The 13,825-nt window shown below is 42.1% G+C and overlaps 1 protein-coding gene across 1 annotated transcript in view; it reads left to right on the forward strand.

The window, feature by feature from the left end:
- Positions 1 to 13,825, forward strand: part of SORCS3 (sortilin-related VPS10 domain containing receptor 3) — a 297,321-nt gene that overhangs the window by 159,996 nt on the left and 123,500 nt on the right. The window contains exon 5 of the mRNA XM_014957626.1: positions 4,153 to 4,311. Within this exon, the coding sequence (XP_014813112.1) occupies positions 4,153 to 4,311 (159 nt within the window). The remainder of the gene's footprint in view (positions 1 to 4,152; positions 4,312 to 13,825) is intronic.

Below are 13,825 nucleotides of genomic sequence, written 5' to 3' on the forward strand. Positions count from 1 at the left end.
TTGGAAAAAGGCAAACATTGCACCCATTTTTAAAAAGGGTGGAAAAGAGGACCCTGGGAACTACCAACCTGTCAGCCTCCCCTCTGTGCCTGGGAAGATCATGGAACAGATCCTAGAAGTTATACTAAGGCACATGGGGGACAGGGAGATGATTTGAGACAGCCAGCATGGCTTCACCAAGGGCAAGTCCTGCCTGACCCACCTAGTGGCCTTCTATGATGGAGTGACTACATCAGTGGACAAAGGAAGAGCTACAGATGTCATCTATCTGGACTTCTGTAAGTCCTTTGACACAGTCCCCCACAACGTCCTTCTTTCTTAATTGGAGAGATATGGGTTTGATGGGTAGACTGTTCAGTGGATGAGTTGGTTGGATGGTTGCATCCAGAGGGTACTGGTCAATTGCTCAGTGTCCAGATGGAGATTGGTGACAAGTGGTGTCCCTCGGGGGTCCATATTCAGACCAATACCGTTCAGTAACGTCATCAGTGACAGTGTGATCAAGGGCAGCCTTGGATTCTTAGTTACAAATCCTGCCTTAGTTATTATTATATTAACCCCATCAGAGGGCATGCCATTTGGGTGGATTTGTGCTGTGATACAGTGTCACATTCCTTCCTCCCACTTCTGCGTTTGTTCAGAAGGGTCCTAAATGCTCTCCAACAAATCTGAGTGACTCTCTGCTACTTCTATGGTTTGTTTTCAGCCCAAATACATTATGACAGGTATAGGTATGACACCTCCCCTCCTTGTTTTTTCTGCTTTCAGCCTGTGTTTCTTATTTCCTGGGATAAATCCTCTTGAAGTATTCGGAGCTGGATGTGTTTCCTGGTCACGTGCCAAAGATCTCAGTCTGCACATCATAGTTTATCTTGTTCTTCCAAGGTGGCCTCTCCAAATCATTTCCCTTCTTTGTGCTTCTCTGCTGGTGTCTGGTGCCCCCAAATCTCCTGCTTTAGAGGAGATACACCACATGCCAGACAGCTCTCTTCCTCTGCATTCATCTCCGAAGGAGCTACCTGAAGTTCAGTCTGATTTTCAGCCTGGTTTGTTTTTTCTGGTGATTGACATTCATTGTCCACTGAATTTTGGAGGTCAGGCTATAACCTCTAGAAAAAAAGCTACGTAGAATAAACCACCTCATCTCAAGTATGTTTTCAAGGTCTTAACCTTAGCAGTAATCAATCCTTCCTCTCCTTCCTCTCTCCATGTAAACTAGAGAAGGCAGCAACTGAAAATAGTATTTTATATAAATGTGTGTGTATATGTATTTATTTTAGAATGTAGCAAGGTGAAATGTAATTTCCTTTTTAATAAAGGCTGCCATTTAATTTAATATTATAGAAAATTATTAGATCTTAAAACCCTATAAATTACATTTGACAACTCTCTGGTTCTCCTTTGCAATTCCTTATGGCAATTATAAATGGCAACACAGCGTGCTGGCAGAAATGCTTATTCTGACCAGAGTTTGTTTATTGGCTGTTAATGAAAAGCGATTAATCTAAATCACTACTGGGGTGGATCCTTCGCCCTGGCCCCATAATGAGAAGTGGCGGTTTCGGGCCTTTGACAAATGTCCTCCTATTTCCTCTGCCAGAAGTTATCCCCTCCTCCCATAGCTTCCAGCAGAAAAAAGACAAGCAATTAAAAAAAAAGAAAATTAAAAAAAAACAAAACAACAAACCTACAGTTTCCCACTCTTTTGCTCAGCACATAATAGAACTCTGGACCAGTCCTAGGTGCATGACTGGTGGTGACCTTATGTTTTTCAGTCTGAGCCTCCTGTTTCTTCCATCCTGCTTTGTGTAGGACCAGCCTTGCCTGGGGAGACGGGTGACCACAGAGATGCTGGGTGTGATGTTCTCTCCATTTGAAGAACAGGGAGTTGATATCTGGGTGAAGAGGGGTGGGTGACTAACCTATGACACTTCCAACCAGATGTGACTGTTGTTGGGCTCTTCCAGCTTTCCCTCTAGCTGTGAATTTTCCTAGCTTGATGGCTTGCTTATTTGATCTTACAGCCACTGTTACGCTTCCAGAGGAACAAATTGCCTGGCTCTTTGAACCAGCTGGTGGAGATGTCACCTTTTCCATCTCATCTGACCCATTGCTTGAACTCTCCACCGAAGTGTTGGGCATCATGTGTAAAAGCGCAGGGTGGCTGTTCTGTGTGTGTACCACATCAGGGCTATGCAACTGTGAGCTGTCTTGTGCTCCTCATCCGAGGGCAGAACTCTAACAGTGACCTTTTAATATACAACATTATTAACTTTTTAACCTTCTGCGACATGAGATGGAAAATCTTTTTATTCCTAAAGTATCATTTCTTTTAAATGTAAGAACTCTCTGGAATATCTTGTTATATTGGCAATCTTACATCCTTCTCCCATTCTGCAGATGCAAGGGATTTTTACTGAACTATGTTGCAGTTCTCTCTCTGGCACAGGCAATGTGCTTTTGATGAGCAGGAGTATACTTGGGGGACAAAATGTCTTTGAAGTCTCAGTTATCAGTGAGAGAAAAAACATCTTGAAATAGGGGGGAAACCTTTCTTGTTTGGAGCAAAACGAGATACATATTTTGATCTGATTAGAAAGCAATGATGTATGAAAGCTGCTTTGTAGGTGGAGGCCTTTGGGACCTATTCTCAAGGCTAATTCCCAGGGAGTCAGTTGCCTGTGGGGACGTTTCTCCCTCCCCGTGCTGTGCACCAGAGCACGAGGCAACTGTGCTTTTTCAGGGCTTGTGGTGGAGATTGCTTTGTGAGGCTGTAGGTGTCTATGTGAGGGATGTTGAAGGACCTCTGAGCTCAAGCTGGATTCCTGCAGGTGGCTTCACTCCGGGTCAACGTTCATTTCTAGTTTTAAAGGCCCTTTTCACTTCTTAACGGAAAGGATCACAAACCATTTACATTATAGTCACTATCCCTTGGTGACTTCATGGAGTTAATGAAGTGCTTAAGATAAAACAAGCGCTGAAATTTTTTGCTTGATCGGGTTCTAACATACCAAGGATCTTACCATTCCTTGCAAATGATTTTTGGCTGTCAAAATGAATGTATTCCCCTATTTTAGTCTTGAAGTTGGAGCTCTGTGAAGGTGGATAAGGAAAGTTAACGTGGACATACTAGTGTAACAAAACTGCAGTGAATCTCAACTAGCTGCTCGTTCTGCAGCTAGCTAAAAAAGGTGGTTCCTGGGTCTGTTTTCCTGCTGAAAGGCAGTTTCTATATTTGTTTCAGCTACTGTATCAATAACCTGCTGTGTTTAGCACAGCTCTAATTTATTTCCCACTGTTTGCCTTTATTTTATGGTACTGGCATTTGCTTTAATGTGATGTCGTTTTCTCCAGATGTTAATAAGATGGTGTTAATGTTTCCACAACATTTTTCTTGATAACGTTTATGTAGAGCATGCCATCTGATAATGTGGAATCAACCCATTTTAAAATATTGGTAATAATTTTCTAATTAAAATCAGAGGCTCAGAAATGTTTTCCTCCCTGTACAAATTGAGGTCACACACTTTCCAGCGCTTGGGGAAAATTATGTGTTCTCTGAGTGAATGAGTATCTTCTACTGTATAAATTTGAAGCATGATATATGTGATCATGTGTCAATGTTTGTGCACGTGGACTATTTTCAGATTCCAGCAGCTGATTCAGACGTGTATTCTGTGTTTCCAGTGAGGTGATGCTCTCATTTGTAGCTCTGCTGCCAAATAATGAGCCTTAAATCTCAGGAGTGCCCTGTGGTGTACTTTTGGAGACAGTATTCCATGTTTGGGAGGAGAGTTGATAGACTGGAAAGGGACCAGGAAAGCCTGGTGTGCTGTCTGAAGTTGCTATACCAAACCAAAATCAGCTTTGAACTCAGTGTAGCATTTTTGATTCTTGCTGGGCTTCCTGAATTTGTCTGGATAAAAATAAAATTAAAAGAAAAAAAAGGAATCACTGAATGAATCACCAAATAAAATGGAATGGAAACAAAAAAACCCCAAACCCTATTTTGGAAATCCTATGGGCTGTTTACACTGTTGGGCAATGTTCTGAATACATCTGATAAGAATCAGTGCTGTATGACCTCACTTTTAAATGATGCTAAGTTTCACTTTTTCACTAACAGTCTTTCCCCTCTGTTTTTCTATTTAGATCATGCTTCTTAGTGATCCAGAGATTGAGAGCAGCATCCTCATCAGCTCTGATGAAGGTGCTACCTACCAGAAGTACCGCCTGAATTTCTATATCCAGAGCCTGCTCTTCCACCCCAAGCAGGAGGAGTGGATCTTGGCCTACAGCCTGGATCAAAAGGTGAGCAATTGATTTCATATTTCAATGATTCTTGAATCATTGTTGTTTAAGGGGATAGTGTCTAGAACTGTGCACTTCCAGAGATAGTAAAGAAATTATGGTGTGCTTTCTGCTCCCACCTTGTGGGTTTAAATGTGCTCAAAACCCAACCAGCCATTCCAAAACAAGCTTGCTAAAAGGAGTGGAGTTACACCGTGATGGGTGCAGAAACTTTAGTAGTGGTGGTGGTATGAAAGATGAAAAGACTCTGAGATGTGACATGACGTATGGAGCTGTTCTAAAAATCTATTGATTGCTGGCCTGGGTGATCGCTGAGCTGTTTTGGAGGATCAAGCACGTGGGGTGACTTGGTCCCTAACAGTTGCCTGTTGCCTGTGAGAGGGTGCTCCTTCTGCTTGCAAACTGAACTAGGTTATTGGGTATCAGTGAGCAGCAACAGATGACAAACTCCTCTGTGCCACATTTGAGTCGCTTTGCAGGGCCTTTTGTTCGTGAGACAGCTCTTAAGTCTGTTGCATTGTCCTTAGCAAGCCTGCTCTTTCGTAGCACTCCTCTGCCTTGAAAGATGCTGAGCAATGCGGGTGCAATGTCACTTGTGACGTGGTGTGGCTACGGAGTGTGTGCTTCAGCTCTGGAACAGCAGTCCCCGCTGCAGCCCAAAGCTGAGGTGTAGGCTGGATAAGCAAATTACAAATTTTAAAGTGCTTAAAACTGGCTGAGCTTTTATGTATCCTCTCTTCTGTTCCTGTCATCCATAGACTCTGGAAAGTAAAAACATGCTGAATAGCCACTTAAAGTTTTTTGCATTAATTTCTCAAGTGTGTGTGTGTTTCTGGGTAGGATTTTCAATTCCTACAGTTGAAATTTTCTAAACTAGTCAGTCTCGCATCCTAGCTGTGTTGACGATACACCCAAAATACTCTTGTATTTGACAGAATTTGCTTTGAAAGGCTAGGGCAAACCTTTATCCAAGTAGTTACTGAGAGTATAATCAAATAATCTACCTCTGCTGCACTTCCCAGCGCAACCTTTCCATCTTCTTGTTAACAGAACGCTATGGCAGGCACCAGGTGGTTTGCTGCTATGCTCCTGATGATGCTTGAGTGACATTTGCAAGCACAAAGCTATTGTAAATACACTCCTTTCATGGTATCAAGTCCTTACTGTAAGAAGGAGTTAGTCAAATGTCAAATAGTTTTGTGCACTCAGATCCTCAGTGTAACAGGGATTTTGAAGTAGGCTAGAAAGACCAATCTATTTATTTGGTGTCACGGCATGGTTTGATGCCACTTTTAGACTGGAGGTAAAGATTTTAAATGGTACTGGTGTTTGTACAAAGGCAGCCCTGAAAGAAACAGACATCTGATGAGACATTAATGGGTGTGAGAAGTCGGACAGGACATGCTGGGTATGTGTTTGCAGAGAGATCCAGGTGTAGTGAGTATGGAGCATCTGCTCTTGTGTTGAAACACTAAGCTTCTATTTCCAGTGCTTTGTAGTCATTTTATGACATGTTAGCCCCTGGAACAAGAAATTAAAATACAAAGTATGCACACACACTTGACTGTGAGGTTGTAATTATGCTTTCCTGGTCCAGCACAGCAATAGTGACTCAGGAGAATTTTTGCTTCTGCTTCTTCAAACTAACGCTTTTGAGTACCCACCTCAGCTCTTCTCTTCTGCTCAGAAGAGAGCCAAGGAAAATGAACTAACTGTGAGTTAGAAACACCTTGAGGCTGCTTGTGTTTTATCCCAGGAACTGAACAAACTTGTTCACAGTGTAACAGCAAAGATGAGGTGCTCTGCAGCTTGGTGGTCAAAGGAGATGGAGTAACGGGGGGTTCAGGCTTTGCCTTTATGTCTGCCTTGGCGTTCGAGGCCACTCATGGTGCTTTTCTTCAGTGTTCAGAAAGATGGTCTCAGTTGCTGATTGAAAGTTGATCCTTGAGTGGAACCTCGGAGGCTGAGCTTTTCCCAGATGAAGCATTTGCTTAACATAACCCAGCCCTGGATTGTGCTCAGCCCCACCTGGGCTCAGTAAGAGCTGTGAAAGAATTGTCGCCCTGGCTCAGGATCATGCAACTTTGCTGCAGTTACAGTTGATGCAAGCAGCTTCATTAGGTTTTGTGCATCTCTGTAAGACTTGTGGTTGTTCTCCTCTCTTGTTCTCTAGAAGCCAAATCTGCATCTTGCAACTTCCCACTCTGCTATGGCATGTCCTGTCTGTCCTATCTGTGATCATGGGATCACGCCAGTGGCAATGGCCATTTGATCTCTCTGCTGCTGACCAGAAGAGAGATACCAAGAGCTCCTAAAAGCAGTGGGTACAGAGGCTGCAGTAGCCTTTGGCAGCTGTGAGAACGCTATCCAAAGAGATGCCATGCTGTTTTCAGGGGCTAATTCTCCAACTGCAGCCTGGTTCTGCTGGTGCTTCTCTGTCCTTTGGTTTTGTGCCCATTTTCCTGTGAGGCAGCATGAAATTGCCTGGCAGAAAATAGGTGGTGCTGGACCAAATAGTGCTTGCTCTCTCGTTTCCTGTATCCAGGTTTTGGGATACAGCTGCTCTGAAATGCTTTTGATTTAAATGCGTGAAAGGGCAATAAAATAGAAGGTTTATCCTTAGTCTGTAACTTGCAGGTAATACTCATCCACAGGGACTGTGACAAGGAAGGTGCCAATCAAAGTCAGTGGCTTAATGTATGTTCAGTGGTGCATCCGCTTCTGCAGTGGGAGACCATAATCTTCCACCTCTCAAAGCTTTAAAAGTGTGTTTGACCTTTAAAGTCTATTTGTAATGACTGCTTTAGAGGCAAGATGTAAAAATGCAAGTAACTGAAAACGAATCAAATGCATACAATTTGACTCCCAGCAGCAGGAACTATTGAGGGAAGATCTAATCCATCCTCTCATAATTGTGAATGTGTAAACAGGTTTGCAAATTTAATTTAATTTCTTAGATTAAAAAATAGCTTTCAGATTAATATTTATTTTATTAATTTTCTTTCCATTAACAATAATAGCATGGTGTTGTAAGCAAGCTGTGGTCAACTTGGAAATTAATGAGAATGATGATTCTGAAAATCCATTTTGCCTGGTATGTTGTTCCACACAGTGAAATGAAATATCAACAGCTAGTGCCCTACAAATAATTGTTTTGGTCACTGCCTAGATAAAAAAGATTTAAAAATTGTTTTCTGTATAAAAATAGAAAACAATATTAAAGTTTTTGTTTTAAATAAAAATACTCAGTGTTTTGGATCTTCCTATTATAATGTTTTCCTCTGAGGTCTTCTGACGTACAGTTCCATGGCTGTGATTCAAGTCTCTTTTTTTAAATCATTCTTTTATCCTAAGCATCCCTCCTTTTTAGCTAACTTCTACACATTTGACAATATTAGGCTGCTTATCCAATTGATTTAAAAACCGACCAGCCAACTAAAAAACCCAACATGTTTTGAATTCTGTCCATTAACAGAATTATTGTCCCTTCCAAGCTGATATTTTAGAAGGTGGATTCACTATTCCAAACTTAGAAGGTATAGTCACTATTCTAAGACAGTAGTGAATAAATGGAATAACGTAGCACTCTGTGACGTCCTTGTGCAACCACAGTCTTGACACATGGCATCCTAGTTAGTTTTTTACCCAGATAACCGTCTTTTTAGCTTGCTTAGGAGAATGCTGTGAGAACTCAGACTGAGTGTATGTATCCGTGATACGCAAGGCTTGTCCCCTCTTTCCTGAGCGAGTGATGCCTTCCTGTCATAATCTTCCAGTTGTGAATTTTCTCAGCCAGTCACTGTTTGCCACTATTATGTGTAATTTTGATCATAAGTTTATGCTTCAGACTTCTCCTGCTGGCTCTCTCTTATTGCAGGATGTTCTACAGATACACTTAGTGTTCTTCTCACTGCTCCCCTTACAGCCTTGTTGTTGAATAACCCCACTCCCCCTAGCTAATCCCTGTTTTTATACCCACCTGTGGACTTTGGCTATCAGTCTCATGTGATTCTAATTTAAAGCCCAAGCCTCACAGCAATCCTATATCCAAAAATGACCTTTCCCTTCTTTAAGAGAAGCCCATCTCTTCTTAACAGAACTTCTTGAGATATGACTTCACAGCTGAGAAAGCCAAAGGCTTTCTGACAACATTATCTCTTTCATCAATTGAAATAATTGAATACAGCATCAGTTCAGTCCTCAAATCTTTTATTACTGCTCCCACATGGATGTTGTCCCTCTTTTTCCTCTTGGGGCTATTCCCAGGAGTAAGGGAGAAGATTCAGTCAGAGAGCTGGACCTCAGCAGGCTTTCTGAAAGATGTTTTGCTGTGTGGCTGGCAGTTACTTTGTTCATTTAAGGACAAATCACAGCCACCATCGCTTGTTTTTCTCTTTGGAGTACCCAAAGAGTTGTTGGGGGTACATCCTCAGTATGAGGCGACACACCATATCAGTTCCTTTTCTTAATTTCTGTAGCCAATTATGACCCTCCTCTGCCTTGCTAACTCTCTTGTATTATCAAATAAATGCAGTATGGTTGAGCAAAGAAATCTGTTTGTGTGGGCACAAACATGTAGCAAGTTCGTAGGCCCTAGTGTCTCCTCACAACATATAAAGCATGGACAGGAGGAATTTTTTCAGGGCTTTAAGCAAGCACGGGTGGGTGTACTGCTTCCCCCTGAGCAGCCATGTAGCATTGTGCAATCATGGTGCCCTGGGAGATTAATTGCATTTTGTGGGTTGAAAATCTTGGATCTCTTCCCAGTGGCTTTTGTGTGGGTCTACTTTATTGACAAAATCGTGCAATCTGATGTGTGTACGTGTTGGTCCTGTTAATGGCCCCCTGTGGCCTTTGGCAGAAGGTGGACACTGTGTAAATGTTAGAGCCAATTTTGCTGCAAGTCAGGCTGGGTCTCAGTAGTAGTGTCTGTGCTGGCACTTGGATATACGAGCCAATGCAAAGCAAAAATGGGGCTATATCCTCCGCTTTTGCACAGGTTGTTGCAGAAAATATGTAGGAAGCCATTTTAGATGACCCTTGTATCAAAGTCTGATGGGAAGGGGAGTATATGAAAAAGCTGTGATATTCTCTGTTAGAAAGCATTGGAGACTGCTTTATGGAGTGGTGTGAAAGCTCGGAGTCTGCCAGCACATACGTGAGGTACAGTTCTCATTGCTGCTGTTCATAGTGGTTGGGGACAAACTGGTCTTGCATTTTTGATTTCAAGTGCCCCATCATTTGTCTCATTTATTCAATGAACCAACTCATTCTTAATAAGCTCAACTTTCTACATCTCAGTGCCCCTCTGAAGAGTGGATCAGTCTGGAGGTGGAAATGGAGGGGAGATTCCAGCTTCATGGAATTTCTCTCAGAATGACATCAAACCTTCTTTCAGAGCAATGCGCACAACTCTTTTGCATGAATTGTGTAAAAGATAATTAAAAAAAAAAAAAAGAGAGAGAAAATATTAGAGAAATAGGGAGAGAGATATTTAAAATATTTCAAATCACTGTTGTTAAAAAGAAACAAAACTATGCAAAGGGATGTAGTTCCACCTGTGCCTTACAGGCCCACCTATGATTTGGAACCTGCTGGGAATAGGTGAGAGACTGAATAATTCAACAACAAACCATTTTAAATTCCCCAGCTACACCGTTATGACTTTGAGAACAAGAAGTTTGGCAATCAGTGGCTTCTCCCTCCCTAGGGCTTAATCTTCAGCAGGAAGTGAACAAAAGAATGTGGGTGTCTTAGTATCTCTTTAAACGAGGTGATAAATAAAACGTGTAAGATAACGTTCTGCTGTATCACCAAGTTGCACCTGGCAGACAGTATCAGGTCTGGCTGAGGACATTCCTTCAGTGTTGGAGATGTGGCAAATGATCTGAAAATTGAATGCGGTGCATGTCAGAGCCCTGACTATCTTAACTCCACGCTGCTGAATTTATCAAAAAGAATCACAGATAACACTGGGACTACCTGAGAATCTTTTTTTTTTTGATAGCCTAGACACACAGCACACAGATCTAGAGCCACGGAGGCAGTGCCTCTCTGCTGCCTGGTGAAAATCTCCCCTGAAGTTTGTGCCCAGGCTCTCAACACAACATTGGCCACTTAGACATCTAAGGGTGGGATTTTTTTTTTTTTTTTTTTTTTTTCCACTTGGGTAGAGTGCTGCCAAAGACATCCAGTGGGACTTGCTGAGAGGAGAGCAAGGCTGGGTTCATATTCTTCTCAAAACCTAGGCACCTTATTGCAGGCAGTCACCCATCTTTGTTTGGGTTTTTTTTGATGAGCCAATTTCACAGAATCATGGAACAGCCCTGGTTGGAAGGGATTCCAAAAGATCATCTGGTCCAAGCTTTTGTGGGCGAGGGTGCCTAAATGTGATTATCTAGCACTCTGTACAGTCATGTCTTAAAAGCCTGCAGTGATGGTGATTCCACCATGTCCCTGGGGAGGAGGTTCCAGGAATTGATTGCTCTCACTGTAAATGATTTCTTTCTTATACCAAGATGAAACCTTTCCTGGTACCTCTTTTCCCTTGGCTTCACATGGCTCCTTGTGAAGAGGAGTCACATAAAGAAATTAAGTCAGACTTTCATATGGACATTCACATGTGGAAAAGACCAGAACTCCTCATCTCCTCTTTCCCTGTGGAGAAGGGCACTGTGCTAGATCCGTTGAAGGACCCTGTGTCTTGGGGGATGCTTCTCAGGCTTTGGGACTTAGGTCCCCCTTTATCTGCTCTGCTCAGCTTCACCATCACAGAGACTGGGGAGTTGTATTCTCCTTCTGGTCTCAGATTTTTCTGTGCCTCTCATGGAAACCTAGGCACATGGGGACTTCAGGGTTGTTCAGATGAGGATATTGAACTTTAGAGTTGGAACTCCTAGCGTTGGACAGTGTGATTCTCAGATAGCAGCTGCACACTGCAGCCGAGCTGGAATTAAGCAGTATGTCCTGCTGCACGTCCACCTGGAGATGGGACTCCAGCCCAGGCTTGTAGGTTTTCTTTCCTCAGGAGCTGAGGTATGGGGCTGATGAGGAGAGGTGGGTTAGTGACTGCTTCCCATCTCATTTTGATATAAATCAGCGGGCACCCGGAGCTGTCACTTGGTCCTCAGCAGAGCTATTGGGCCTGGAATTTAGATGTAACTGTAGTTGTCAGAAGTGTGAGCAACCTCTCCTTTTATCAGCAACAGCTTGAGACTGCACCTCTTGGGTAAAACTCAGCTTTTCTTAGCAAGATGTGAACATTATATTTAACAAGGAAAATAGGCTCTTTCTGCTCCTGCGTGGATCCTCACGGCGGAATCACCAATTCATTGTGTGATGTGAGGAGAACACACTGGGGCTAATTTCTCATCATGGCTCATTGATATCTGAAGAACACAATGACTGTGGTTCCAGTCCTATGGATACAATATGCAGCTTTTAAATTTGTCTTGCACCAGTCACTTGGCACTTGAGCACCCTGAGGAGTGAAGCTGGAGGCACAGCTATTGCATTCTTTTCTTCACCCAAAAGGGAAAGAAATTGAGGAAGCTGCCATAATAACAATTACCCCTACAGGCCTATCGTACTGAGGAATGAAATAAAGTCAGTATGTTGCCTAGTTATACAGGAACACTGGGTGTTTCGTGTTTAATACAAGCCATATTACAGTAGGAAATCCCTGCCATACTGACTGGACCATTGTATTACACGTTCATAGGAAGAAGCAATCCCTGCCCCAGAGAAATTGCAATTAACCATGAAGCTGACAGACAAAGCATTGTCCCCGGGGTATCCGTAGTGTATTCAGGCACAGGTCATTAAAGTGTTTCATTGCCTAACTACCACTGAGGACTAGAACAAAGTCAGAAACTGAACCCAGATAGAGTCCTGTTCCCATGACTTAACCACAAATAGGCCTTTCATCTCTTTGCCTTTTGAATGCTCTTCTGAGAACATCAGGTTCTACAAACATATCGTGTGTCCTTGGCTGGACAAGCCACCTGCCAGCAGCTCTCCCAGGCAGGCAGGGACCATCAAACAGATCAACTGAAACGTTCGTGAAGTTAAAAAAAACCCCAACCAAACGCCCACCCACCCCCCAAACCCTTGAGATTGGGAATATTTAAAGGCAATTTACAGAAGTCTCTTCTTCAATATGGTAATGAACTGAAGAATCAAAATCACTTAACTTCATTTACAAATCATGAATATGTATCAGTGCCTTTAAATGAAAGAACGACTAAAACAGATATAGTGTTTGTTCAATTCATTAAAAGGAAGACAATTTATCAGGAGGGTTTTTTCCACTCTTAAACTAAAGCTATATGCAAATGTAGGGAAATCAAGACCTTGCGCTAATTCTACTGCATGATGAATATTTTTATAATCCTAATTAGAACCAGTCATTTAGTTCAGCAATTTCCCCCAATCTAACCAATTTGAAATTAAAATAGATGCCTTGATTACAAAACTCATTAGCAAAGAAGCACCCTTTTCGCTAACCAGTTCATTTGGAATGCACAAACTGAATGGAGTGAGGAGCACTTGTGTTGTCAATTGCCGTAAGTGAAGTGAGCCTTAATTGTTAGCATTGTGAAGTATTTGTATTGCTGCATGTTTCATTGCAGTATAATATATCATTCATTAAATGTAACAAAAGCAGTTTTTAAATGATTTAATTAAGTGGTATTGGTGCACCAGGTAATTTTTATAAAGTCAAATGTCACAATTGTTTGCATTTGAAGTATTGATGGGCATTACTGTCGGAAAGAAGACGTATGACTCTGCATTTATCATTCTGATTATGGTAAGCCTGGCAGTTTTAATAGGAGATGAGAAATTAAATTATGCAGCCTTGGCTCTACTTCAGAAATGCCCAATGAATTTTGTCCTAGCAAAATAGTGAACTTCGGGCTCGTGATGATTTGTGGTGGCAAAAAGAAAGTAACTGCTCATGAAACTTGATTTAGCTAGAACAGACTTTCCTATTGCTTTTTATTTATGTTATAGGTACTTCACGAACAGGTTTTACTTTGAGAAGGAAAATATAGAGATAAATGGAGAGAGACGCATTCAGTGCTTAAATGTGCTCTGCTGCTGGAGAAACCCAGTTTATTGTGTAAGGGAGCAAGGATCCTGTGGTTTATTCCTGGGCCACGCTAAATCATAGCTGTGTATTGATTTCATCTGGAGCCTAAGTGGGGTGAGGGGTGGTTATAAATACAGCAGATGGGAATAAACATGAAGGAATGAAGAAGGTTGAAGAATAAGAACACTGAGGGCATGATTTATTTTTCCTGACTGTAGAGATCTAAAATGTAGCAATGTGTACCTATATTAGGTGCCGAGGCTGCACGTAGTAGTTGGTGGTGATCTACTGAATGGTGTTGATTGATTTCTGGAAGCAAATGCAGGCGACTATTTTAGGATGAGGTAAATTGTACCTTAGACTCGTTTGTATTGACTAGCCTCCACTGACTGTCAAGAAAGTAATTTCCTTTGCTGAGATGTA

This window comes from Calidris pugnax, unplaced genomic scaffold, assembly GCF_001431845.1.
Source record: "Calidris pugnax isolate Ruff unplaced genomic scaffold, ASM143184v1 scaffold4, whole genome shotgun sequence".
NCBI lineage: Eukaryota > Metazoa > Chordata > Aves > Charadriiformes > Scolopacidae > Calidris > Calidris pugnax.